Source organism: Sylvia atricapilla, chromosome 4 (genome assembly GCF_009819655.1).
Source record: "Sylvia atricapilla isolate bSylAtr1 chromosome 4, bSylAtr1.pri, whole genome shotgun sequence".
Classification (NCBI taxonomy): Eukaryota; Metazoa; Chordata; class Aves; order Passeriformes; family Sylviidae; genus Sylvia; species Sylvia atricapilla.
Genome location: NC_089143.1, coordinates 25,717,052 through 25,743,239, shown reverse-complemented (window position 1 = coordinate 25,743,239; position 26,188 = coordinate 25,717,052). Strand labels below are relative to the sequence as shown.

General features: G+C 39.8%; 1 protein-coding gene across 3 annotated transcripts in view; it reads left to right on the top strand.

The window, feature by feature from the left end:
- The window catches only part of KDM3A (lysine demethylase 3A), a 30,845-nt gene extending 4,953 nt beyond the window's left edge, over positions 1–25,892 (top strand). For all 3 annotated transcript variants that reach the window (XM_066317304.1, XM_066317305.1, XM_066317303.1), the window contains exons 4-26: positions 904–1,014; positions 2,559–2,661; positions 3,275–3,399; positions 3,862–3,934; positions 4,016–4,104; positions 6,267–6,418; positions 7,398–7,969; positions 9,211–9,412; positions 10,863–11,077; positions 13,753–13,905; positions 14,112–14,207; positions 14,544–14,671; positions 16,360–16,546; positions 17,052–17,221; positions 17,995–18,231; positions 18,626–18,797; positions 19,745–19,835; positions 20,385–20,515; positions 21,319–21,438; positions 21,522–21,661; positions 23,430–23,606; positions 23,688–23,822; positions 24,029–25,892. In XM_066317304.1, the coding sequence (XP_066173401.1) occupies positions 904–1,014; positions 2,559–2,661; positions 3,275–3,399; positions 3,862–3,934; positions 4,016–4,104; positions 6,267–6,418; positions 7,398–7,969; positions 9,211–9,412; positions 10,863–11,077; positions 13,753–13,905; positions 14,112–14,207; positions 14,544–14,671; positions 16,360–16,546; positions 17,052–17,221; positions 17,995–18,231; positions 18,626–18,797; positions 19,745–19,835; positions 20,385–20,515; positions 21,319–21,438; positions 21,522–21,661; positions 23,430–23,606; positions 23,688–23,822; positions 24,029–24,109 (3,660 nt within the window). In that variant the 3' untranslated portion in view covers positions 24,110–25,892. The remainder of the gene's footprint in view (positions 1–903; positions 1,015–2,558; positions 2,662–3,274; positions 3,400–3,861; positions 3,935–4,015; positions 4,105–6,266; positions 6,419–7,397; positions 7,970–9,210; positions 9,413–10,862; positions 11,078–13,752; positions 13,906–14,111; positions 14,208–14,543; positions 14,672–16,359; positions 16,547–17,051; positions 17,222–17,994; positions 18,232–18,625; positions 18,798–19,744; positions 19,836–20,384; positions 20,516–21,318; positions 21,439–21,521; positions 21,662–23,429; positions 23,607–23,687; positions 23,823–24,028) is intronic.
- Positions 25,893–26,188: the final 296 nt, after the last annotated feature.

Genomic DNA, 26,188 nt, shown 5'->3' with positions numbered 1-26,188 from the left:
AGTATATTGGAGAGTGTTTTTCTGACAAATGGAGTAACGTTGTAGAAATCTTGTAATGCCCAGTTACTACTGGAGAGACTCTTGTCCCTCCTCTGCCAGTTCTAGCTGAGGTGGAGACAAGAAAAAATACCTGGTTGGGTTTTTGGAGGACTGATTGAAAAAAGTATTTCTTCTCCTATTAGAATGATTTCCTTTTTGTAAATGGAACACAATTACACCTTTAGGGTAGGCAGGAGTTACAGTTGCCACTTTTGTTTTTCCAGGCTCTTGGTGCCTGTCCTCTCAGATCTGTTACTGTCACTAGACAAAGTTTAATTCTGAACACATTAGGACATGTTCAGAAGCTTTTAAAGGAAAATTTTTTTCTTGACTGTTCTTAAAGCCTTTGATATACCTGAACACAACTTCATCATTGTACTGCAGTGTTATAACAGCTGTGAGGCTGTCAAAATCATCACATGTATCTAAATTAAGCTTTCAGTGTATTATTAGTGCTGCACAAGTTTTGAGAACTTTATTGTAAACTATGCTGCAGACATTCACTGATTTGCTAGTTACTTCCCCAGTCTACCATAAGGAGGTTTATTAGTAATATATCTGCAGTTAGAATTATTACATTAATAAATTTTTCCTGTGGACATGAATGATTAATTGCTAATGATTGCCACCTGCACTGAATTCCTAATTCATGCTGGTATCTGAAATTAATTTCAAGTGGTGTCCAGTAACTTTCATTAGGTGTGTATTAGAAGTTTTATTGGAAACTAGCTTTGTTTTGAAGAGTTGCATGTAGGTCTGGTAACTTAACAGAGAAAATAGAAGCAAAATTAGTTTTTTTAAATGCAAAGGAGGAATAATGAGATGTTACTCTGTCTCTGATAACATGTTTATCACTTTTTTTAGACCTACAAGTCCTTAGTGGACAAAGCTGGAATGGGATCACTTGTTTCAGTGCGCTACCTGGGTGAAGAGAAATGTGTTTTTCTTTCTAAAGACCTCTTGACGCCCATCAAGGTAACCTTGACTGGCATTGGAAAGATGAATCTCTAATCTTGATACTTAAGATGCATCAGGGTAATGTAACTGAAATGCAAATTTCAGATGGTAAAAAGTTGTAGTAGGTGTTTATTTCTGTAACTCACAAATATCAGTTCTGAATGTAATGTGTCTGATTAAAAACCGTCTGGAGCTGATTCAGGGGAGGCTCACTTAGGAGAGCTGGATGAGGGAGTGTGCTAGGACAGTTATTCAGCTCAGGTCACAGCAGTTCCATGTTGATTTTGGGAATAACCTGGAATAGTTTCCCTTTGTTCTTTCGAACATGACTGTCATTACTGTGCAAGGTGTTGCAGGAATGTCTGGCATATATCTTGCTATTTAACAGAAGTACATCACTGCTAATCATGAACAAATGAGGAATTGGGCAAAATGTAAATGAGGTGGTTGAAATACCAGTCCCTGTACTGACCACCAGAAGAAAGTTTGTTAGTGAAAATTAGGTACAGATGGGTTGAAAGAATTGTTCCTTGGCAGGTGTTTGAAATAGTATCTGCTAAAGATAAAGAATTTAGCCTTTTTGTGAAACTATTCTCAAGACCTGTAAACAGTCTGAAATAAAAGCAGTAATGGTTGTCCCACGTTGAGACTGCAAGTAGTGCCATCCTTAGTGTTCTACTTTGACTTGTTAACAGTCAGCAAATACACAAATCTATTAGAGAAACTGACAAGAGAGTCACTAAAAGCCAAATTTGGGTTGTAGATGGTTGTCTTGCTTATGTTGGCTCAACAGCAGGCTTGAGATCTCTTTATGCAGAAGCCTTATCTCAGCATTGCAGTGGAAAAGATTGCTTTACTGGCATCTTGAATAACAGTTTATTGACTTCTAGTTCTTCAGTTTTCTGCCTCTTACAAATATCAGATCAGTGCCTGGGACAAAAAGATAAAACCGAGTCCCAAACCCCTTTCTTACTTGCACTCTTTGAGCCTTGGGTGGAAACTTGCTGTGACCTTTCCATTTCAGAATCAATTCTCATTCAAGAATTCAAGAGGAAAAAATAATACATCTACATTATGCTGAAGATTGATGAATAATTTAGATGTAGCTTACTCTGTTTTCATTCATATAAACATTTTATAATGGTGTCTTGAGATGGACTGGATCCTGGCATTATCATAAATAGAAATATAAAATATTTTTATTTGCATACGCGCAGGACAAATATGCTGCTGCTTTTGAGAACTTAAAGTCCTAAGTTAAGAATGACTGCTTCAGTCAAACTTACTGCTCTTTAGCAATGTGGTACGACAAAGCTGGGTTATTTTCAGAACAATATTAAAGTGGACCTGGAGAGCTCACTTCAGTCTGTCTTGCAGACTCGCTGCAAATTAGTGATAAGAAATTGTTATCTACCTTGAATCCAGCATCTTAGAACTGATGGGTAACTGGTGTATGAAAACAGGATTTGTATGAATTACTGCCATCTTGTTTTTAAATATTGTGGGATTTTGTTATAAAAGTGTTATTCTGAATGCAATTTTTTTTTTTTCCCTTGAAATAGGATGTGGACAGTTCCAGGCTTTCTCTTAAGGATGATCAAAATGTAAATGAAGAAATTCAGGCTTTGGTTAAGAAACACCTTGATGAGACACGCTTGGTCCAAGGTACAGGCATACTGTGGAGCGGAAAACTGGCAATAAATGCTCAAGTCCAAAGGGAAATCCTTGCAGTGTTGGTTTACTTAATTGGTAATCTGTTCTAGGGGATAAAAGCTTTTTAAAAGTACTGATTTTACTCTCACAGCAGTGAATGCAAAATGTGAAGGATTGTAGATGTTTAAGTTTCAAGTATTCCTTTTGAAAGAGTATGTAATTTAGGCACATATAGATGGCCTGGTACTTGTAAAATAGATCAAACTTGTAGGAATTCTCAAAAATTGAGTTGTTTATTGTTTCAAGTAACTTGATTGGGTTTTTTTTTTTTTTGCAGTTTGTTGCTTGTTTATGAGAACTTCTAGGGTGTTGTATAGAGGCTTCCTTTTCTAGTCAAATTTAAAATTGTTACTTTTGTTTGCCAGCTTTAAATTCTTAGTTACTGGGTTCATACCAGCATATTTGTAGTAATGTGCTTGTACATGCAGGGAGTGACTTTTTTTGAAAAGGTAAATATTGCAACTTACAGTCATACTGTAAAGACAGGAGAAATTAATTTTGGTAACTGTAGTCATCTTCAAGCCTCTGTCTTAGGCTCTTTTTTTTTCTATCCCTAATTTTTTAGGTGGAAAAAATATTATTGGTTCAAAAATTAGGATTTATAGCTTGGACCCTTCTACTCAGTGGTTCACAGCAGTTGTTGTCAATGGTAATCCAGCTACAAGAACTCTGGAAGTCAACTGTCAGGAGGTAAGAACCAGTTGCAGTGGTTTACAAATGGATATGGGGAATAAGTGCAAACTTTTATATCTCTGCCAACACCATTTTTATTTCTGTCTTTACTGTAATCTTTAAGCGTGGGTGTCAGAACAATATAACCCAAAGTGTTTCTTTATGTTGCTGGTAGATTGTTAAATAACAAATACCTTTCTATGAAAAATGAGGGAGACCTGGAATTTTTATTCTAAGAATGAAGCAAACATGTTCTGTTTCTTTGCTTTCTGTACTGTGCAGACAGTGCTCTCCAGCACCAGTTTGTGTTTTTATGCAGAAACACTGTCACATGGTACGTTGTTGAATTCAGTTTGGTATTCAAAAAAACCTAGAAGTTGTGTCTAAGCTTAGTCCATATCACCACATCTAAAATAAATATATTTGAATAGAGTTTCACCTCTCTAAATGTTCTCTTCTGTGTTTCCTGTCCTTTTCAAGATTCCAGCTTTAAAAACTCTTGATCCAGAATTAATTCATGTTGAAATCATATATGACAACAATGGAAAATGTGGTAAGACCCATTACTTTTTGTCCTTCAAACACTGAAGTAAGTTATTTATGATAGACTAATCTTGATCACCTTCTCTTCCAGATAAATCAAAAAGAATTGGGGGTGTGAAAAGGAAGTCATCTGAGAACAGTGGAAATGTTGATGCTAAACACACAAAATCTTCTCCTGAGGTAATGTCTTGCTCTGTTATGTGTGGCTGTTACATAATTATTATGTCACTTCTCAAAACATCTTAAATAAGGATTAGATTGGAAAGTAGAAGGATAAATATAATCCCTTGGAGACTGTGTTGAGTTCTTTCCAACTTGTCTGGGCATGAATTGAACATCTTGCCTTGTGATAATTGGAGCAAAAGCTACTAAGCCTTGGATGTTGGTGGTTTGTTGGGTTTTTTGTTTGCTCGATTTTTGTTTGATTGGGTTCTTTTTTTTACTATACTTTTTGCCCCCTTCTCCTTTGGAGCTGGTCTGCCTGATCATGCATTCTTGCAGAGGGAGAAAACACAAAGGAGTTGTGAAGTTTATAACCTTTGCTTTTCATGTTATTTAACTATTTTGTGCTTGAGCCCAAAACCTTCAGCTGCACTTGGATATTTTGGACTGCACAAGCAGCAGTTGAAGGTTGTTTCAGTACAGAAAGGGGATGTGACTTTTCTAGTACTCTCATGTCTACTTTTATTTCTTTTGTGAGTGACCTGCCAGGTATCATTGAGAGATGTAAACTCTCAAAGGTCAAAAAACAGTCTCGGTAACTTAAGTGTGGAAATGCAAATGAAAAATCATGGCAACTTAGCTGAAGAACAGTACTTCAAACTTGCCCCAAACTTGTAATTTTTCCCCAGTGTTTTGGACCCAAACCTGCATTTTAGGCAGGAGGAGCCACTCTTCAGGAAGCTCTGGAATGGGAGGGACGGGGGTCGTGTTCTGTGCAGAGGCAGCTGTGCAGATCTGGCTAATGGCTGGATATAGTGATTAGCAGTCTTTAACAACCTCACAAGGAACCAACGTGAGGTAACAAGCACAGGACAAGCACACTCAATGAAGAGAGTGTCCTATCCTGTATTTTCTGCTGAGGAAGAGCATGCTGCAGGGCTGCATGGAGTAGCAAAGGATTGCAGTCTTGTGTTTCCACAGCTCGTACTTGGGTACAGTTAGCAGCTTTTGGTGCTCAGTTTGCCTTTCTTTAGTTTTCTGCATAATTCAGGCATTGAGCAGCCTGGTTGACACACACAAAGCTGGTCTGTATTTAACATTCCAAATGCCCTGCTGAAGAATTACCATGATCTGAATTCATAACTTGTTTTACCATAGTTTTTCATTAAAGCAACGAAGATATTTACTTCTCATTTTCCAGTCTGCCTTCCTTCAAAGGACTGGATCATTTATCACTTTTGTCCTCTTTGGGAAATGCCTTGCAACCATTTTCCAAGTGGTTCCAGAGGGTGTGCTTTCTAGTAAGGAAACCAGAAGCTATTTGTTACTCCCCTTTTGGGGGATCTGAGTATGTGGGAGTAATTAGCTGAAGCCATATTCTATGTTAATAAGTATGTGATAGTACTGATTTCTTGTGTGGAGTTAATTATCTGCAGCATTTTTTTGAGAGCTTGACTTGGTGCCTGACAGCTGTGTAATACCAAAGCAAAAAGGAAATGTTTTGGAGCTGATGCTAACAAGCCTGTAGTGTAACTTCCCAGCAGTAAGTGGAGCATGTGGGAGTAAAATATGGATGTTGGAGTAGGGAAGGACCCCCACAGAAAAACTACTATTCCAAAGATACTTGCTAATTTGGTAGGCCTGTTGTATTCATAAATGAATTACAGATTTCTTAGGATGGTGATTTAATCAATGTAGGATTTCTTTACTTAACACTTTCTAGAATTCTGGTGCAAAGATTTTCTTGCTACAAGAAAGTTCACATCTAGATCTTTGGTAATGCTGTCAGACCTCACAGTTTTGATTTTCTCTGGGATTTTCAGCTGAGCTCAGAAATCTATTTCTGACTGACAATTATTGCAGTTATTTTAGAAACATTGTTGCACTGGCAATTACCAAGAGCAGAGCTTTATGTCTTCCTTTCCACTTGCTTAGAACACTTTCTTTGAAAAGTTTCTTGTTAATTGGGAGGGGAAATGAATTAATTTGAACAGTCTTTTAAACCTGTAAGGTTCAAAAAACATCTCATTGTCTTTCCACCTCATGGACTGAGTGACCTTTAGTTGGAGTTATTAAACATGGTAGGAAGAGTATTAATATATTTTTCCTTTCAGGCTGAACTCTGCAAAGCCGTAATTTGTTATCCTGAATTTCTCTAACTGTTAAAATCTCCCTTGAAGGTTTCTCCCTGTCAGGGACACGTGCAGTCAGTACCAACTGTGCTGGGTGAAGCACTGCTGGGATGTACTCCTGCAAATAAAGACCAAAGGCACCCAGGCCTGCCCCTGCCAGCCAACTCACCACCCAACCTTGGTGCAGAAACTCCTCAGGGGTAAGGAAGCAGCTTTATGCTTATAGAGACGTTTTACCTCCAAAAATAATTCTGATTCGTAGCAGAACAAACTCTGAGGTAATTTTAAAGAGCTGTAGTGACTACTCTTCAGTAATACCAGCATAGAAAAGTTAGACTTGCTTCCCCTGGATATGTAACTTACTTCTAATGCTATGTTCTTACTTACCTTTAAGGAAGTGGCCCTTCTATGTCCCAGGCTAGTGTCACTGCTTTATTGTACCCATGTGTAAATGGATACACAGGTGTGGTACTTTGCTTTGTCAAATGCATTCCTTCCCTGCCCTCAAGAAAACCAGAACATGTTCAGGCAGGTGTCTGTTTTTTGCAGACCAACGACAGGCTCTCAGTTACATTTCTGTTGAACTGCCACCTTTGAATTTCTGTTAACTCCAGTTCTGTCACTAAATGGATGTAATGGTAGAAATAGTGTGACAGGAAAACCCAAATTTGAAGTGCTAATAGGGGTTTTTCTACTAGTTTTGTCTCTCTCACATGCTGAATGTGGAAAATATGACTTTTTTAAAAAGTTTTTTGTGAGAGAGGTTTTACAGTCTCTGGCATACTGACTTGTGCTGCCAGTCAGAAGCTCCTTGAGAATCTTCCACAGACATGCAAATAAAATGCATTTGGTTATTCAACAGTTGCATGGAGAAAATGAGAAAGCAACTATTTAATTGTGAAAGAAGGTAGTGGAGTAGCAGCAATACCCAAATTGTGTGTGCCTACATGGGTATAGAGCTTTATTGTTCTAACTCTTAAAAAAAAGTCAGATAAAACACCTGAAAAAACACAAACCTATTCAGCCTCACACAAAATTTAAAATACTCATACATTGGAACTCAAAGCACATAATTAAATAACTAAATTTGTTCTTTCAAGCTTTAAAATGTGGCTAGATTGGGCAACTGATGCTCTAATTTGTGGGTTTTTTTCCTAATTATTGCATGTTGTGTTTCAGCACATGCAGACGAAGCTTACCGGAAACTCATCCTTCCTGTCTTAGTACCGGAGTTAAACCTTTGACGGAAGATCTGACAACATTTCCTAAACTGGGGTTTATGTCTAAAGAGCAAACACAAAATCCTAGTGATCAAAATGGTAAATACACCTCTTTGAAGACCTCAAGATCTTCATCTTTGACTGATTCAGCTAATGAAAAGGGAACCAACCTGAAGAACACTAATGACCCTTTTATGAAGGCCACAACAAACTTTCCCAAGGAATGCATTTCCATAAAACAGCTGCAGCATCCCAACCCTTCCATAGCAATACCCAGAGGCAGTGGCACTGTTGAACTGCAGCGAACTTTAGACTGCAGACCCTCAACCTCAGATGCTCATCTTCTGTCCTTTAGTGAGTCTGGGGTTAAATCACAAAGCAGCTGCAACAGCCACAGCAGCCACAAAGGAAACAAGATTGATGAACTTGCAGACATGGAATTTTTTATTAGAAGAAATTCAAATGAGATTCTTTGTGACAAAAGTGAAAGCGAAAGCTTTTGGACTGGAAGTGCCAAGGTCCAGGATAATAGTAAGTGTTTTGAAAATTTCCTGTCACTTGAAAATCCTTCTAATGTCTCTCTAACTAATTAGAAGTGGGTAATTTGTTACATATGCGAAATTAGTAGTTTAAATTGTGTAAGTCAGGATTTTGGGTCGTCTGTATGTTCTTTTATGATGGGCATGCCATAGCCTGCAGAAACACCCTTTCCTGATAAAGGGGAAGGACTAATCATTAATTTTTAAGTTGTTGCAAAGTATATGCAAGAACAGAATGCAGAAGAGGTTACAAAAACAAGGTTCTGTTTGGAATACAGACGCTCATGGCATGAGACTACCTTTTAGCAATGGTCCTAAGTTTTACAGACATGGTGAGGGATGGAAGTTGTCTTCAACAAAGCTCTGTTTAAGAGGGGCTTTTATTTAAAAACTGTTATGAGAGCAAAACAAAAACCCACCCACCACCACCAAAATTTAAAACCCACTCAGCCCCAAAACCACCCTTTTTGTTGTTCCTCTTTTTCATTTGGTGACCTCTTCAGGTTCTCACGTGGGACAGGAGGGGAAAGGCTGTGGTTGTTTAAGGAGCTGGACTCCTGGTGTCATGTGTGCTGCTGTGCATCAGGTGGTGTTGCTGATTGTTCAGGATTCTGGGAATCCCCCGACATACCCACCTCTATTTTTTTTTTTTTTTCCCCTATATCCTGTTGCTTCATCTTGGATTACCATGTGCAGTTCCACAATTAGCATGGATACACAGCCAGCCAAGCACTCACTGTTGTGTCCCCTACAAGGCCTCACTGGCAGTGTAGGAGGAAGGGAAATGTTTGGCATCTGTTACAGTAAGATGCTGAAAGCTGTTGCGTCACGAAGGGGGAAAACAGGACTGAGAAATGGCCGGGTTGTACTCTGTCCCCATTTCTTTTGAAACATGGTTTATGCATGCCCTAATCTGCTCAGGGCTCCCACTCCAGCTGAAGAACTTCTTTAAAAGCAGATGTTCTTTCAAATTGCTCCTCTGTGAAACAGTGAAAAGAGCTCTTAAACTTGGGTCTACAACTATGTGACTCCACTGGAACTGCAGCTTGAGACAGTTCCTGCTGACTGGAGAAGAGGTTTCTGCCAAATGCCAATATTTTTAGCGTAACTTTGTTTCAACGTAATGTGAAACTTACAGGAAAAGTTGATGTGGATCTTTCACTTAAATACATTTGCTGGCACTTCCGTGTGAAAAGCTGAGGCGTTTCTAATCCTGGCTGCTCTTCCCTGCAGTAATTGTTCGCAAGTCCATTTTATCTGATGCTGCTAAAGTGAAGAAGCTGCAGCAGAGCGGGGAGGCGTTTGTGCAGGACGGCTCCTGCAACAACATCGCCCCTCACCTGCACAAGTGCCGGGAGTGCCGCCTGGACAGCTACCGCAAGAACAAGGAGCAGAGGGACTCCACCGTCTTCTGCCGCTTCTTTCACTTCAGGAGGTAAGAACAATTCAGATAAACACCTTAGTATTCCTTCAATGTGAAAGGTGAAAAAAACCCCAGAGTTACTGGTCAGTTATTTGGCCAGAATGATCTCCTGTAGGTCTCTGTTTCAAAGCTGTTTAATGCTGATGTTTAGCTATAAGACCAATATACCCAACTAATGAGTGGCTGCCTATGGTCTTTTAGCCCTTAGAAATGATACAACTGCTTCATTTGAGCAGAAAATATTTTGGCAGGACTTAGAGCTCTTTATTTTGCTGTTCTGGGCTGAGTGCCAGTAGGATAACATGAATTTAGTTTGAGTGCTGCAGCTCAGTAGAATTTGAGATACTAATGAGAGTGTAGACTCCATGCAGGTTTCCCAGAATTTAGTGGCTGGACACCTGAAGTGTTAACCATGAACCCACAGCTGTGAAGGAATTGCAGTAAGTGTCTGTGGGCTTTCAGCTGAAGACATTTAAACTTGCCATGGAAACATTTAATCTTTGCACTCACTAGAATTCAGTTTTGTTGCTGAACATTTAAATAAATACAGACGTGGTACTAATCTGTTACTTATCCTCAGATTAGAGATTTTACTATAGTAAATCTTCGTATAATCTGATGTGTGAGACCAAAGTAACAACAGAATATGCTAATTCATCCTCTCAGGGTAACAATCTAGGCTTGCAATGCAGTTCAAATCAGATGAATCCTTTAGTTTAGAACTTGAAGCTGATGGAACTATCCCTTTTTATTGAATGTGAAATCTGCCAAATCTGGAGATGGTGTTTGTCTGATGATAGTAGCTGCCAGCACAAGTTCTCGTGGCACACTTAACACTACAGTGAGCACATGTTATCATCAGAAGTCACCTTTCCTCTACAGCATTTAGTAAAAAGGCTCCTGAGCAGAACTCTTCATGTTTTTGAGACATTTAAGACACCACTAGCAGTATAGATCTCATTTTTTCCACCTACTCAGAATCATTTAAGAATATATCTTACTTGAATTTTGCTTGATGCTTTTTGACAGCTGCTTCCAAATGAATTGCTTCTGAAATGCATTCTATATTTAAGGCATTTTAATTTCTCTTGGGAGTTGTATGTAGTCCTAGATAAAATGATTGCTGTTGCCATCTCTAGATGTGGCCTTAATGCCAGTGCATTTTAAAAATTGTCAACCTGATTTGCTTTTGTGTAAATAAAGAACCACTTGTAAGGTAGTTTTTGCTAACTGAAAGCCTAGATGTTTTCAGTCTTTTTTTCTTTAAAACAAGCAATGCATTGAACATGCTTGATGCCAGTGACAAGTATGTTTACCTGTGTCTGTTGTAAGCTTTGAGTAAATTCATTGGCATACAGTACACTCATTTGCAACTCAAGCATTGACTGATTGGAATGAATTTAAACTAGTACAGCATTTGAGGTAATGAGGGCCTTTTCTCCTTTTCCCATTTTTTCATCAGGCTGCAGTTTAATAAGCATGGAATACTGCGTGAGGAGGGTTTCTTAACTCCAAATAAGTATGACCCTGAGGCTATTAGTCTGTGGCTACCTTTATCCAAAAATGTTGTGGGTCTAGATCTGGACACAGCAAAGTACATCCTTGCCAACATTGGAGACCACTTCTGCCAGCTGGTGATATCTGAAAAGGAAGTCATGTCAACGATTGAACCACACAGTAAGATCAGCTCCTATTGAAATCCTTTGTGTTTTCAGATGAAAATGCAGCTTTACGTGAAACTTTAAGCTTCTTTGTGAAAATTAATTGCATATATTTAGAAGTATCATATAAGACTTGAGTTTCTCCCTTCTCAGAGAGGGAATGATTAAGAGTCACTGTGAACTAGTATCAACAACTCTGTTCCTCACAGGGAGAGGGGGAGAGGGAAGGGTCATTCCACCCTTCCTTGTCCGAAGTTGTTCCTCAGTGTATCAAATTACTTTTCTTGTTAACAAGTGTAAAAAAAAAAAAAAATTAGATAAACTACCAGGTAGCTGACAACAAAATCTATTATTGGCATGAAAATGAAATGAAATTTTACTTATATGGGTTCTGTTAGATTGCTTTGGTCCTATTTTATTGTAACTGCATCAGGGATTTTATGCTGTCTGTCAGTAAAAGATCTTTTTCTCCACCTGAAAGTTTCCAGTAGCCCTTTTAGAAGTGATTGCATGCAGCCCTACTGGGCATAGGCCAGAGAGGTACTGGTGATGGGGTTACTGATTGGGGAGGTTAATTAGTACAGGCAGGGCAAACTTAGCACCCCCAAACGTGGGGGTTTGACCACATCAAAATATTTCTGTAGCAAATGTGAGCAGACAAGTGGGGAAATCTGTAATCTTGTGTAATCACTTCTCGGAGTGGAATGACTCCTGAACTATATTTGTTTGCTGGATTTTAAGTGCATGACCAGGGTACAGCAGAGTTTAGGAGATTGCTGCTGTCTGCTGTGTTTGGGGAGTGTTGACATTAGGTAAAGATCCTCTCAGTTTGGCAGTCACTCCACTGTACTGAAAGAAGAAAAAAAAAAGCTGAACAAGCTTGAATGCCCTTCAAAAACAGGGAGAAGGCTTGGCATACTCCAGAAATAATCACTGTGGGGTCTTACCTTGGACTGCCTGGAATCTGCAAACTCTGCTCTTTTGACCAATGACATGTTCAGGCCTGTGGAACCAAGTTATCTGTAGCCAGAGTGAGATGTATATACTGGAATACACTTTTGGGAGGGTGAAACTTTGGGTGAATTTATGAAACAAAGGGGAAGTGTGGTGTTTTTAATAGCAGAGGATGCATCTGTTGGCATAGCTACCAGAAACACACTCTGCTTAAAAAACACAGACGTGCGAGTTCTGTAATTGGCTTGAAAGGAGGAAAATCTCATTAATTCATCTTTGATTTTATTGCCCTGACTGGTGAGAGTAAGGGAACTCACTTTCATTAATATGGAGGTTATTTTGAATGCCCTGGGCAGGAAAGAAGTAATTTACAGTCTGGATATGTGGTGTTCTTTGAACAGTTCAGTGGGAGAGTGCTTACTCTGATGCCTTGTCAGCACAGGAAAAAGGGAGTTTCTTCTGCTACCATGACTTGAAGCTGTGGTAAAATTTAGGAGTATTATCCCTGTGGAGTAAAAGATTGACCAGTGTAGAAGGAACACCTTGTTAGGTCATGTTGTTCCTTGGCCACCAAGTGCCAGAAGGAAAAAGGATCAAATTACAGAGAGGAACCAAAAAGTAGGAGGAGTAGAAAGGGAGAAGATTCAGAAAAGATAGGAAATGACATTTGAAAGATAAGAAAAAACCTTCATCCTGTTTGTGAGAAATTGGAGAGTTGACCTAGAAAATGATAAATATAGTATATATATTTTTTAAAGGCAGAGAAGAATGGTGATATTTAGACCTGTGTCTCTTGGAAGAATTCTGAAGCAAGTAGTCCAACAATTCTTACCTCCTACTTAAGAACAAATTGTGCTAAGCTATTCCAGTGTTGTTCCAAACATAGTCAATAGGCATTATTCAGAAGAAGACAACAGATGCCTTGGATCCTGGTATGGTTTTTTTAGCATGCATTAGGACATGGTCTCTCATAACTTGCTTTTAAAATTAAGAAACATTGTGGGCAGGAAATTTCAGACAAGTTTCAAGTGTGGAAGGGGGTAGGAGGAGGCAGGTGTGTGCTTTTTGTCTAGTCCAGTTTTCTAGCTGACAACATAAGGAAATGGAGATCAGGCTGAAATAATTCTTGCAGAATCACAGATTCACAGAAAAATAATACAGCCCTAGAAGAGCTTGTAAGTTTTTGCTAGATACTGTCAATATTTGGGATGTTTTGAATGAACTGAAGTGGCTTGGGATGAGGAAAGGGGAATATAGTAGATACGTAGGAAACCTGAACAGCAGCAGTCAGTGCTTCAGAGAAGAAAATTCACCATTCTGAAAAGGTCAGATAAACACAAACACATAAAACTTCCCAAAAGGAAGACAGCTACTTGCCCACCATGCTGCTGAATAGAGAACAAGAACAAGCTGGTTGTGGCAAGCTTAGCTTGCCAGCAGTACCTGAATTTATTTCCTGGAGTGGCTGTGGTATTTCCACTTAGGAAAATGTCAGGAATGTGCTTGTTAACTTGGGCAAACACATGTCAGGAATAAGAGCTGTGGTTGGTGCTGCACAGGAGGAAGCAAACTGGTCTCAATTTCTTGGACTGTTGTGTAACAGCAAAAGCATTTTTTGGAGTTCCGATGTAAACCCAAGTCTGAGTCATATCAGTGTGCTTTCAAGTGACTATAGTTAACACGCAAATACTGAATTTGTTTGCACTGACACTTGGTCTGTCCCATGCCTGCCCACAGGACAGGTGGCCTGGAAGCGCGCGGTCCGTGGCGTTCGCGAGATGTGCGATGTCTGTGACACCACGATCTTCAACCTGCACTGGGTCTGCTCTAAGTGTGGCTTCGGGGTGTGTGTGGATTGCTACAGGATGAGGAAAAAAAGCTCACGTGAAGGTGGGAGTGCTTATTACTACCTGAAGCAAAGGGGAGGGAGGGGAAATAAAATCTGTGTTGAACTTGGAAGTCAATGATAACTTCAATGAGACAAAAATAAACTGCCTTCCTAACCGAAACACCTGTGCTTGGATATATCAGTAACAGTAAAATATGTGGCTTTCCTGAGCAGTAACAAAAAAAAAAGTAATGGTTTTGTTTTACAGATGATGATTCAGATACTTTCTCCTGGTTTAAATGTGTGAAGGGGCAGGTACATGAACCTGAGAATCTAATGCCTACACAAATAATTCCTGGAAAAGGTATTGGAAATGTTTGATTAGCATAAAAACATGCTGTTGGATTTTGCTGTCTCTTGTGTGTTGGTATTGTACTGAGTGAGGTTTGATTTTTAGTAACAAAGTTAGTAAAAGCTAAAAATTTATTATCCAAAGACAAGAATAGCATCTGTGTTTAATACCATTTTATTATCTTTGACCTTTACAAGAAGTAGCAGAACTTCTTGTTTAATGATGAATGGTATTCACATATTGTTTGTCTGCACAGCACACACAAATTTCTTAAAAAGTCTTAATTGTAACAGTGACTGCTGGATGTTGTGATTACATGTGAGCTCACTGATGGTTCTCTCCCTTCAGCTCTCTATGATGTTGGTGACATTGTTCACTCTGTAAGAACAAAATGGGGAATAAAGGCGAATTGTCCTTGTGCAAATAAGCAGTTCAAAGCACTATCAAAGCCAACTCTAAAGGAGGATTCAAAACAGGTATTGTTACTGTCTCTATGTCTGTGCAGTTAAGTTTGTGTCAGTCTATTGCATGTTCTTGATGCCACTGCTAATTTGACTTTGTAGGTTGCCAGCCCTGACCTCTGTGATAACCCCACCACATAGGAACAATTTGTATTCACTGTTCATCTTTGTGGTTCAGCTCTTCTTTAAGTTTTGGGGAAAATCTCATTGTGTCCCTTTGACACTGAGGCCTCAGTAGTTGACCTGTGCTTGAAAATGGCTCAGTGAGGGTTTTTAGGGCAAAAATGGGATTAGATGGAGAGATCCCTTAAGAGAAGAATATGAAGAACAGATGAATGGAAATGATTGTGAAGTGTAGTATATTCCTTGGGTCCTGGAGATATAATACATGAGCATCTAAAAGAGTAACTTAGGTAAAAGAGCACTGGGATTCATAAAAAGAACTAAACATGTAAAAAACCTGAGATTTAGAGGAGTGTGGAGAATCACTGATCTCCCTGGCAATCCTGGTAGGTTTTCTTCTCTGTATATTAAAAAAAAACCAAAACAAAGGAAACCCCACAAAATAGATGCATTTATAAATAGATGTCTTTTTTTGCTTTTGAAAACAGAGCACAAATTAATAGCTCAATTTGGAAATATCTCGCGAGTAATGGGATGAATTAAGTGATTTTAATTTTGTTAGATGCTTATTCGTAGCCTTATTTTGAAAGTAAATGTTACCTTAAGTGTAAGAAGCAGGTTAGACTTGATTTTGGTGTAAGTAATGAACAGAAGTGACAAAAAATATTTCAGTTGTTAAAAGTGTGGAAGATAACTTTTGATTCACATAACTATCATCCAGCCAACCTAGCTTCAGTCTTCTGAATCAAGGTTTTCTGTGATTTTGGACAAAGCTGTGTTAAATTTATCTACACATCTTTATAGAAATAGTTACTGCACTGATTGTGTGAGGATAAGCTCATTAAAGGTTGAAGCATTTTGTATTGCGTCATGTTTAGAATCCTTGCCAAGCATCAGCAGTCAGTGAGAGATGAAAGAGAGAATGTAACGATAGGCAGACAAAAGAGCAGAATAATTTCTTAGCTGAAAATTGTTTGAGCAGAGAGGAAACGTCACCAGTCAGGCAGGAATCCCAGGGCAAAGCTGCGGTTCTGGTTAGTCTGTTCCTAGAACCTCCAAATGACCAGATAAATCATCTGCAAAGGAGATGGACAGTTCTATGCTTGCATTATGCTGGCCAGGCCAGTGCTGCACTCAGGCAGGTGTAGCTCAGACCTGGGCAGGTGAGTGCACTTCTGCTGCCACCTTAAGAGAAAAATTTAGGAGTACACCATATCTGTTTTAGTCCTCTGAACTGGAGCTTCAGCTCAGCCCTGACCTGAGCATCAGCTGTGATGGGAAATGTGAGAACTGCTGTTAAAACTGGACTTGGTTCACAAAACAGTCCCAGAAAATGCACCTGGGAAACTTGGCTCTCTGTGCTTGTCTTCAGGCTGCTCTTAAAATCAGGAGATCCCAAATCCTGCTGAACTGTCATCTCCTGATCCTGAGCTGCAATGCTGACCTCTTGTGGAGATCATATGTTTTGAAGGGCCCAACTATTTTACTTTTAAAAAGATGAGTTTGGACATGTTATTGCTTGTATTCCCTTTGCATAGAGTGTGTTTGTGTCTAAACAAGTTATTGCTTTGCCTTTTCAGCACTTGGCATCCGGGGACAGGCCTGGCCTTCAACACAACAGTTTTGTCCTGAGCCCACAAGTCACTACACATGATCCTCCTCTAAAGTCAGCACTTGGAAGCAAACAAGCTGCTTCTGTAAATGCTTCTCCTTCATTAAATTGGTTTTCCAACCTAACAAGTGGAAATGTGAATAAAGAAAACAAAGGTATGTGCAGAACCAGTGAAGAGTAAGCCCTTTGTGGCTATTTGTCAGAAGAATATAGGTCAGACCCAGCAATATCTCGTACTGAGAGTGATGTCATCTGCCTGCTGGGATGGTAGTTCAGTGCTTGTGCTGCAGAACATGGCTTGGAGTAAAGCCTGGCAGAGTTTAGTATATTCTGTTTCAAAAACTGGGTTAAAATTCTATTGATGCAACTATTTTTGAAAATTCAGTTTGAGAATATTTTTTGTTCTTGTTGTTTGAGGGTTTTTTGGGGGGTTTTGATTTTTGAGTTTTAGAATGTAGGATTTAAAAACCTTTTGATTTATTGAAGAAAGCTAAGTGAAAGAAATATTTTATCTGCATGTATTGGGAGGAGATTTAGATTTATATATGTATACACATGTGCATATATGTATGCAGGTAGGAGGACATTGTCTTAAAAAAATAATTCAAAGTATTTTCATGGTTTCAAAGTATTCTCATGGTTTCCCTTTCTTCATTTCAGAAAAACTTCTCATACCAATTTCCAAGAATGAAAGTAAACCTCTCCAGACACTGCCTACCTTAGCCAAGCCAGCTGCAGCCCTGCAGACATTCAACAGTGCAATATTAACCCCTGTGAGCAACAACAACACAGGCTTCTTGCGGAACCTGTTGAACTCTTCTGCAGGAAAGGTACAGGAAAAATTCTGTCCTACAGGTTTGAGTTGATCCCAGGCCCAGATTCTGCTCTGAACCTGTGAACAATTGCCACAGGCAGTTTACTCTTTTGTCAGAGTAAGAGAAATTGTCTTCATTTGAGTAAAAGGACTAATTCAGTTTCCATGTTTCAGTGCTCACTTAGCAGTAGCTTAGTGGTATTATCAGTAAATCTTGGTGAGGAACTGGGAACTAAGGGATAAAGCACATTAACTTCCTTAGGCTGGAGTCCGGCAGCTGCATTGATTGGGACGTCTTGGAGATTCAAAAAAGAAGCACCAATGAACTTTGCAGATGGAGGGAAGAACCTTCTGTGGTGTCTTCCCATACCTCATTTGCAGAGTGGTTCACTTCAGATGTTTCTGGGCTTTGTCTGGTGTTGCAGATGTGACTTCTAAGTGGTAGGGAAAAATACTGGCCTTGAGAAATTCTTTTCTGAATTTCTGCTCTTTGATATAAAGCAAGTCCTGTTCCCTGCTGCATATTCTGGGTTTCTACAGTGTTACTGAGATGCCAATCAGAGCTGAAATTGTTGTGCCAGAATTCTGTAGACAAAGTGTAAGATATGGCATTGGCGTTTAATGATGGTGCATTTCTAGACAGCAAAGTTCTGCAGTTGTTTGTTTCTCTGCATGATTGGATCTCAAGTAAAAAATTTTGGAAGTGGTGAATACTTCCTTTAAAGCCTGCAGGATAAGGCAAAAGAAAAGAGCGCTAATTTTTTCTTGTTCTTTCATGTGTTTTATCAGACAGACAATGGACTGAAGAGTACACCCAAAATCCTTGATGACATTTTTGCTTCCCTGGTGCAAAACAGAGCCATTACAGACTTGCCTAAGAAACCTCAAGGACTGACCATAAAGCCCACAATAATGGGCTTTGACACACCCCACTACTGGTTATGTGATAACCGCCTGCTGTGTCTGCAGGATCCCAACAATGAAAGCAATTGGAATGTCTTCAGGGAGTGCTGGAAGCAGGGACAGGTATTTTCATTTTCCTGCTTTTTCCATTTGCAGTTCATGTACTTTGTCCTTTAGCTGAAGCACAGCTACAACCACTGTAGTAATAAGCAACATTAAACCTTCATCAAAAGTGTGACATGAACTCTGTTATGTATCCTTATGTAAGGATCTGTTTTACTGTTTAAATCCATTCCTAAACACAGAGTTGAAATTATAGCTCTGTATAAAAAGCTGCCTCAGTTTGAAACAGAATGCTCAGATGCATGGTAATGTAGAATTCTGGTAGGGTATACTAAAGCATTTAGTTTGCAAAATGCCTGCATTCAAATGCTCAATGTATTTTATGTATTACCTTGCTGTAGATAGAATTTTTGGTGTTTAATAATTCTTCAGAGTGTATTCTTTTGCTTTCTAGCCTGTAATGGTTTCAGGAGTGCATCACAAGTTAAACGCAGACCTCTGGAAACCAGAGTCCTTCAGGAAGGAATTTGGCCAACAGGAAGTAGATCTTGTTAACTGCAGGACCAATGAAATCATCACTGGAGCTACTGTAGGAGATTTCTGGGATGGTTTTGAAGATATCTCAAGTAAGTTCTGTAAATCCTTGTTCCAGCAGGGTAAAACATTCAGCAGCAATAATTCTGCCCTAGCACAGATTTGTGATCCATAAGCAGTGTACAAGATAATCGAGGATTTCTCTTCACCTTGGGCAGTTTGGTGAGGATGCATTGCAGACATTTATGCATGTAGGATTGTGGACTAGATAAAAAGCGTAATTCCTGTGAGGTACTCTCCTTCAGAGTATTTTGCTGCCTTTAGTCTTTTGGGGAAGTATTCTGAGGAAGTTTAAGATCTTCCTAGCAAGCAGATTCACCTGCCAGGTTGGGTTTTTTCCCCAGTTGAATGAAACAGAAGAGCACATGTAGGGGTGCTGCTTATAGGTTAAATGGGTTCTGCTGTTTTAACTTGAAGGTACATCTTTGGCCAGAGGAACTGAAGTTACTTTGTATAAAAATAGATTTAGAGGAGGTGGGCTTGAGTTTTTCCAGGAGAATTAATATTTGTCTTTGCATCTGGAGTTCTAGTTTATTTGTTTGTTATGCATCCTTAACTAAGGATCTGCTTTACTGTTTAAATCATTTGTAAGCTTAGGGAATTTGGTACTTTGGGCAAGAAGAGTGGGAGGTGGAAGACTCACACCTTTCTTTTCTGTTACTTGATCTTTGAAGAGGTTTGGCTTCATCAGCTACTTTTAGCCTCAAACACAAACCACTTTCTCAGCTAAATTGTGGGAAGTGCTTGGGCAGGGAAGCAGTAAAAGCTGCTTGTCTGTCTGACATCTCCTGTTGTAACACATTTGTCATGAGTGATACCCTACTCTGGTGTCAGAGGAACTTGTATGCCTTTAGTTCTATGTGAAAAGTTGTGGAATGAACATGATTTTAATCTGAGATAAGGATTTCTTTATCTTAAATTTTTGTTTTGTGAGTTGTACAACTATTAAAAACTAAGACTTGTGATTATTTCAAATTAGGTCGCCTGAGAACAGAAGAGGGAGAGCCAATGGTATTGAAGCTTAAGGACTGGCCTCCAGGAGAAGACTTCAGAGATATGATGCCTTCTCGGTATGAATTTCCAGGGGAAATGTTCATTGTTTCTGTGGTACACCCCAAAATAATGGACTGTAGGAATATTCTCATGTTTTGATACCTGCCTCAGCTTTGAGCAACAGTTGGTGGCATGTGAAAGGTTCTGTTTCTCAGAGATGCCTGACATAAATGGAAATCCTGCACAAGTTTCATGACAGGTTTTAATGTACTTTTAATTGTATTTGTTGCTAAGTAAAGGGAGTGCCTAAAACTGCACCTAAAAGCCTGCATCACTTTGAAATCTTAAGTTCAGTTGAAGTTTACTTTTTGGCCAAACATTTTAAGCATTCGGACTTAGGCTGTTTGATATTCCTTGAGATGATTACACAATGAAGTGGCATTACTCCAGAGCAGTTAAATTTATTTGTTGCATTTCTGTGCCTTGTTTGATGCTTTTTCATGGTGTCCAGCAAACCCCCTGAGGGAGAATACACCTTCTTGGCTGGAGAGAGCTTTTGTTGTGGTCTGTTTGTCTGGTTTTGGTTTTATCAGTACCTAATGTTAAACTTTGCTGCATTACCTTAGGTTTGATGATTTGATGAAAAATATCCCATTGCCAGAATATACCAGGAGAGGTGGGAAACTCAACCTCGCCTCTCGACTTCCCAACTATTTTGTGCGACCGGATTTGGGCCCCAAGATGTACAATGCCTATGGTAAGGAATTTTTCACTGTAAAGGCCACATTGATCGTATGTTCATACTGAAATTTATTGTAGATTATGTGCATCTTTGCTGTTGTAGACAATTTGATTAATCCCATGGATCAGAAAACCTGAGGTTGGCTCACCTATAAGTATCAAGGATGTCCAGAGAATGATATGATTTATTTTATTAAACATTTTTTTGTCCAGGTGGTTTCAAGGCAATAGCAGCTATTCCCGGTCTTCCAATCAACTTGCTCCACAGTCTCTTTCCTGTAGCTGGCAACATGTATTTGTTGTTTTGCTGCTTCTGGCTGTATTGCTTTTGTTGTTCTCCTTTTTGAGCTGTATCATTTAGCTTTTAATCTCTCCTTGAGCTGGTTTTTTTTTGTCCATGTCTGGTTTCTCTGCTGGCACTCAGAAGACATTTAAAATGGAGTAGCATCATGGCCAGTAGAGAGATTGTGGATAGTAAATCCTTTATCAGCTGCTGTTTAGAATGAAAACAAGACTGTTTCTGAAAATGCTTTATCCTAAGCTGCTGTAGAAACCCTTTTCTACAGGACTTAAACATGACTTTTATATATCATACAGGTTAGACTGAGATACTTTGATCTGTATCAGCCTGTCAGCAGATCACTTGGGAAGCCACAAGATGGAGCAAGGTCCTGGGTAGAAAGCATATTACTGTTCTGGAAGCATTTGTTGGTAGAAGTGCTCTAATCTTTTCAGAAAGTGCTTCTGACAGTGGTGTAACATTTCTGTCTTAGTAATGGATTTGCTACTCCTTTTTCCCCCCTTTGATTCCTCCCTCAGGCCTAATAACACCAGAGGACAGAAAATATGGCACAACAAACCTCCACTTGGATGTGTCTGATGCAGCGAATGTCATGGTTTACGTGGGGATCCCCAAAGGCCAAGCTGATCAAGAAGAAGGTGAAGTCTTGGTGTCTGGGGGGATGTGTCTGTGGCTGGAGGGAAGATCCTTTAGTGTAACTGCTCCTGTTGACTCTCCACAGAAGTGCTTAAGACCATACAGGATGGTGACTCTGATGAACTGACAATTAAGCGTTTTACTGAGAGCCGAGAAAAGCCTGGAGCTCTGTGGCACATTTATGCTGCCAAAGATACAGAGAAAATCCGGGAGTTCCTTAAGAAGGTAAGCTGTTAATCTTAAAAACTGATCTTTTGGCTGTGTGGGCTTGCAAGTCTCTATCCTTGGGCTTTTCTCCTCCCTCATATCCCAGTTGCTGTGGAAACAAATAGCTTGAGTTGTATCCAAGACAAAACTTCTCCTGTGCCATGAGTCTTGTAGGACCAGAGAAGGGGGGAGAGTTGAAGTTACCTTGTATGTAGATAGTCCTTCTGCCCTCTCTTCTCATCTATGAGTAATGTTATATAGTGAACAAGAAAATAGCTGGTTTAGATTTAAGGAAAGGCTGTTTAATTTGATCATTTTTAGAAGAATGCGAGAAAATGCTTTTGAGAAATGTCAGAGCAATATATGGTACATAATGCTTTTTCTTGTTCTCTCTCTTACTACCTTTTTTTTTCCTCCTATACCTTGATGAGGTCTGAATTAAGGGAAAACATTTTGTGTCACATTTTCATGGAGTTTAGGGTTTCCTAGAGATGTGCTACCACATCCAAAAGGGCTTGTTTCAGTGTTTATATTTACCTCAGATGGTCCAGGGTTCTTTGTGGTCTTAATTGTGAAACTTCTTTGGTGTTCTAAAAGTGGAAAGAGCCAATATGCTGATACTTAAAAGGATAAATGGGATGATTTGAACAACTGTTGGCCTGGTCATGCTTATGGCTTTCTTGGTGGAAGCTAGGGGAGGCTGCAACAGACTTAGTTAATATTAATAAAGAACAAATCTTGCAGTTGATAAAACATGATACTGGGTTTGAGAAGCATTAGCACTTGGAGTCTGACATGTGTCTCACACCTCAGTCCCTTGTATCACACTTGCTGACAGGCGTGGAGTTTTCAGCAACTTCTAGTGGAGTAGAACCAAGCTGTTAATTTCCTCCCTAATGAATTTCTGGGCTATAGCCCTGGGTGTAAATGGCTGCTATAGCAAGTTGGATTTATGCAGCAACTTCTTGCAGAAATTCCCCTCTCACAACCCTCAATTTCTGTCCTGAAGTGCTTGTTGTGCCTCCCAGTCTCGTTTCTCCTGAAAATCTGGTTTGCATCCTCTAGGTCAGTGAGCACACACAGACTGATTGTGGCCTCAAGGCAGACACCTGCTGAATTCCACACTTGGTACTGTCTTCCAGTCACAGGCTATAGAGTTAGAGAATCTCAGAATGGTTGGGGTTGGAAGGGAGCTTCAAGACAGTCTCGTTCCAACCCCTGCAATGTGCAGAGACACCCTCCCCTCGACCTGGTTGCTGAGAGCCCTGTCCAGCCTGGCCTGGAACACTTCCGAGGATGGGGCTGCTACAGCTTGTCCAGGCAACCTGGGCCAGTGCCACAGTGCCCTCACAGGAAAGAATGTCTTCCTAATTTCTTCTAATCTGAACCTACTCTGCTTCAGTTTAAAGCCATTACCCCTTGTGCTGTCACATCACACCTTTCTCCAGAGTCCTTCTCCAGCTTTAGTAGTGTCACAACACTGGTTCCATGTATGACAGTGGTTCCCAATGTGATCATGAGTTGGTTCACTTGCCACTGTCAGTTGGGTGTACTTGTATTTTCCATATCCACATTTGCAATGTGTCTGTGAAGCCAGTGGGACCAGAGAAAAACTGAAATCTTGACAAAGGTTTGAGTGAAGATCAAAACTTTCATTGTGTAACTCTCCTACTTGAACACATGGTACAAGTCCTTCTGGCACACATTTGTGTGGAATACCACAGATAGAACTTGACTGTCCAGTCAGACTGGTATGTTAAAATGCCTGTTGGTTTGACTTTCCCAGGTTGCAGAAGAACAAGGCCAAGAAAACCCTGTAGATCACGATCCCATTCATGATCAGAGTTGGTACCTGGACCGATCGCTGAGGAAACGCCTTCATCAGGAGTATGGAGTTCAAGGCTGGGCTATTGTACAGTTTTTAGGAGATGTAGTTTTCATCCCAGCAGGAGCTCCACACCAGGCAAGTACCAGGGACATGGAATGGCCTGAGTGCTTGGGCAGTCCTTTGACAACATGGCTAATGCTTGTTTGTTCTCTCTAGGTTCATAATTTGTACAGTTGTATTAAAGTTGCAGAAGACTTTGTATCCCCAGAGCATGTCAAACACTGCTTCTGGCTCACTCAGGAATTTAGATATCTGTCACATACGCATACAAACCATGAAGATAAATTGCAGGTAACTTTCCAATGCTCAGTGCTCATAACCCTTTACAAAAACCCCACTAAAACACAACAGATGTTTTCCGAAGTTTGTGATTTGCATGAAGGTTAGGCAGTGTTCAAATTGATCTGCACAGAGTGAGGAGTAGTAAGTGGGAAAGCTGGAAAACTATCTGTGCTGTTTGCTTGTAAAATCAAGCCCCTCTTCCTTTGCTCCTGCAGGTGAAGAATGTCATATATCATGCTGTTAAAGATGCAGTTGGGATACTGAGAGCTAATGAATCCAGCCTTAGCAGACCGTGACATGGAGCGCCTTAACCACACACTATGAAACAGAAGCGTTGGCAGCTGTTTTACCTACTCAGTCAGGACCTCTGTGGACTTTGAGATTATATGAATGTTACCTCATCTTCCTTTCAGCAGTACCAGAGGGTCGTGGTACTATGTTCTGTGTATTCTTCCAATGTTTACAAACCTGATATGTATATGTAGTAATATGTATGGACTGTGGCATACTGTGAATGCTCAGTTGCAATAGAACTTTATACGGAGTTTCTCTCCAAACTGTACAAAATACCTCCTATAGAACTGTTGGGAACTATTCCAAATTATTCGTTTGAAAAATATTATTCAAGGCATTGTAAAGCTTCAATTTTTAAAATTTATTTTGGGGTGGGAGGAAGTATGGAATCACTCAGTTTAATAACCAATCTACATTAAAAGTTAAGAATGCAGTTCTGGAATTTCACATTAACATAGAACTAGCATTTAAAAGTAGCTTTAAGCTATTGTATAGTACATAGAGATGGGAGTTAACCATCTTTAGGTAAATGTATTTAAATTTCTAAATGTTAAAAGAAACTTTTAATCAAATGTCTTCTGTTCGAAACGGCTCTTTAATTTGAACTGATGTTTGATTCTCTTGTTTTTAACACTGAATGGTTACATAAAAATTCTCTTTCAGATACTGTTCCTTGCCTATCTTCTTCAATTGACTGTTTAAAATGTAATTAGTTTGCAATACTTTGAAATGCAAAAGAAAACCGTGTATGGTTCATACTGTTTTTTGAAGTATTTGAAGGGTATGGAATTTAGCAGCAGACCTGTTTATAGTTATTTTTGTTTAACCCAAGCATGACTTAGCTGACAGACTACTGCTGCCAGTGCTGTGGTCTGTATCACATGAGCTTTGCAGCTTCTGTCTGAAATGGTACACACAGAACTCAGGGTTATTTGGAGAAACACTGAAAACATTGTAAAACTTGTAACAGGAAGAGAGGTTATGAGTGGAAAGGTGCATCTCTCATTGGATGAGATACCCTGAGACAAAATAAACCTTTCAGTTCCTTTCCAGCACTGAAAGTTGCAGGATGGCTGTTGGGAACAGCCAGGCAGGAGAGGAAACCTCCAAGTTCACTTTTCTGAGCTTATGCAACAAATTGAACTCTGCCAATTCCACTCCTTGTAGTACTTGACCTGCTGTTTGTGATCAGCATCAACTGTTGTCTGTCTTGGGTGACAAGATTCTTCTTCAGAGATACTTCCTCTGATTGCTCCCTTGGGAGTCAGAGATGTGCAGGGAGCAGGAGTCTCTCATAAGAGTTAAGTGAAGTTGACTTACACAAGGTTTGCCTACACAACAGCCCTTCACTGTACTCAGTGAGAGCTTTCCTCCACCTTCACTTGCTGACACCTCTTGACAGTAAGTAACTTCTTCCTAGCCACTTCAGGTGCCTTGATTTGGCATTTTGTGCTTGAACTTGTTAAGTATGCTTAAAAACAACACTTACCTGAACATTCTCCCTTGAACTATCAAGTTGAAGTAGATGACATAAAGCAGGTTAATTGCTTTCCTTGGAGCCAGCTGGAGTATTTGTGGGCAGCTGGAGTACAGGTACCTCCCAGGCAGCTGAGTCACTGGTCTTACACACCCTGTGACTGTGCACACAAATCTGAAAAGACTCATTGAAGCTGGATTTTGAGCTCTTACCACTGTACTGCTGTTCAATCTTGTTTTATTGCAGCTCTCACTCACTTTTGTTTTTCATCTGTCCTTTCTGGGTTTTTTAAGACCACAAGAAACAAACTGTCCCTCTTGCTAGTTTTTGTTGCATTGGGGTGGAGATGAACATTTGAATTGCACAGCCCTGAAGCACTGGAGATACTTTGCCTGCCACGCCACAAAGATGAACAGTACTTAGCCCCCCCCACATGCTTTTATGGCTGAAAATGGGAGGTCTTGGACTCCATCCAGTTATCTGTTTAGCTTGTGTGTTTTTGTACCCTTGCTGTTGGGATACAATTATTTAGAGCCTTGCTTTCTTTGGGTAAGTTTTCCTTAAAATGAAGAGCTCCGGCCTTTGTCCAGGAGGTGCTGTGGCA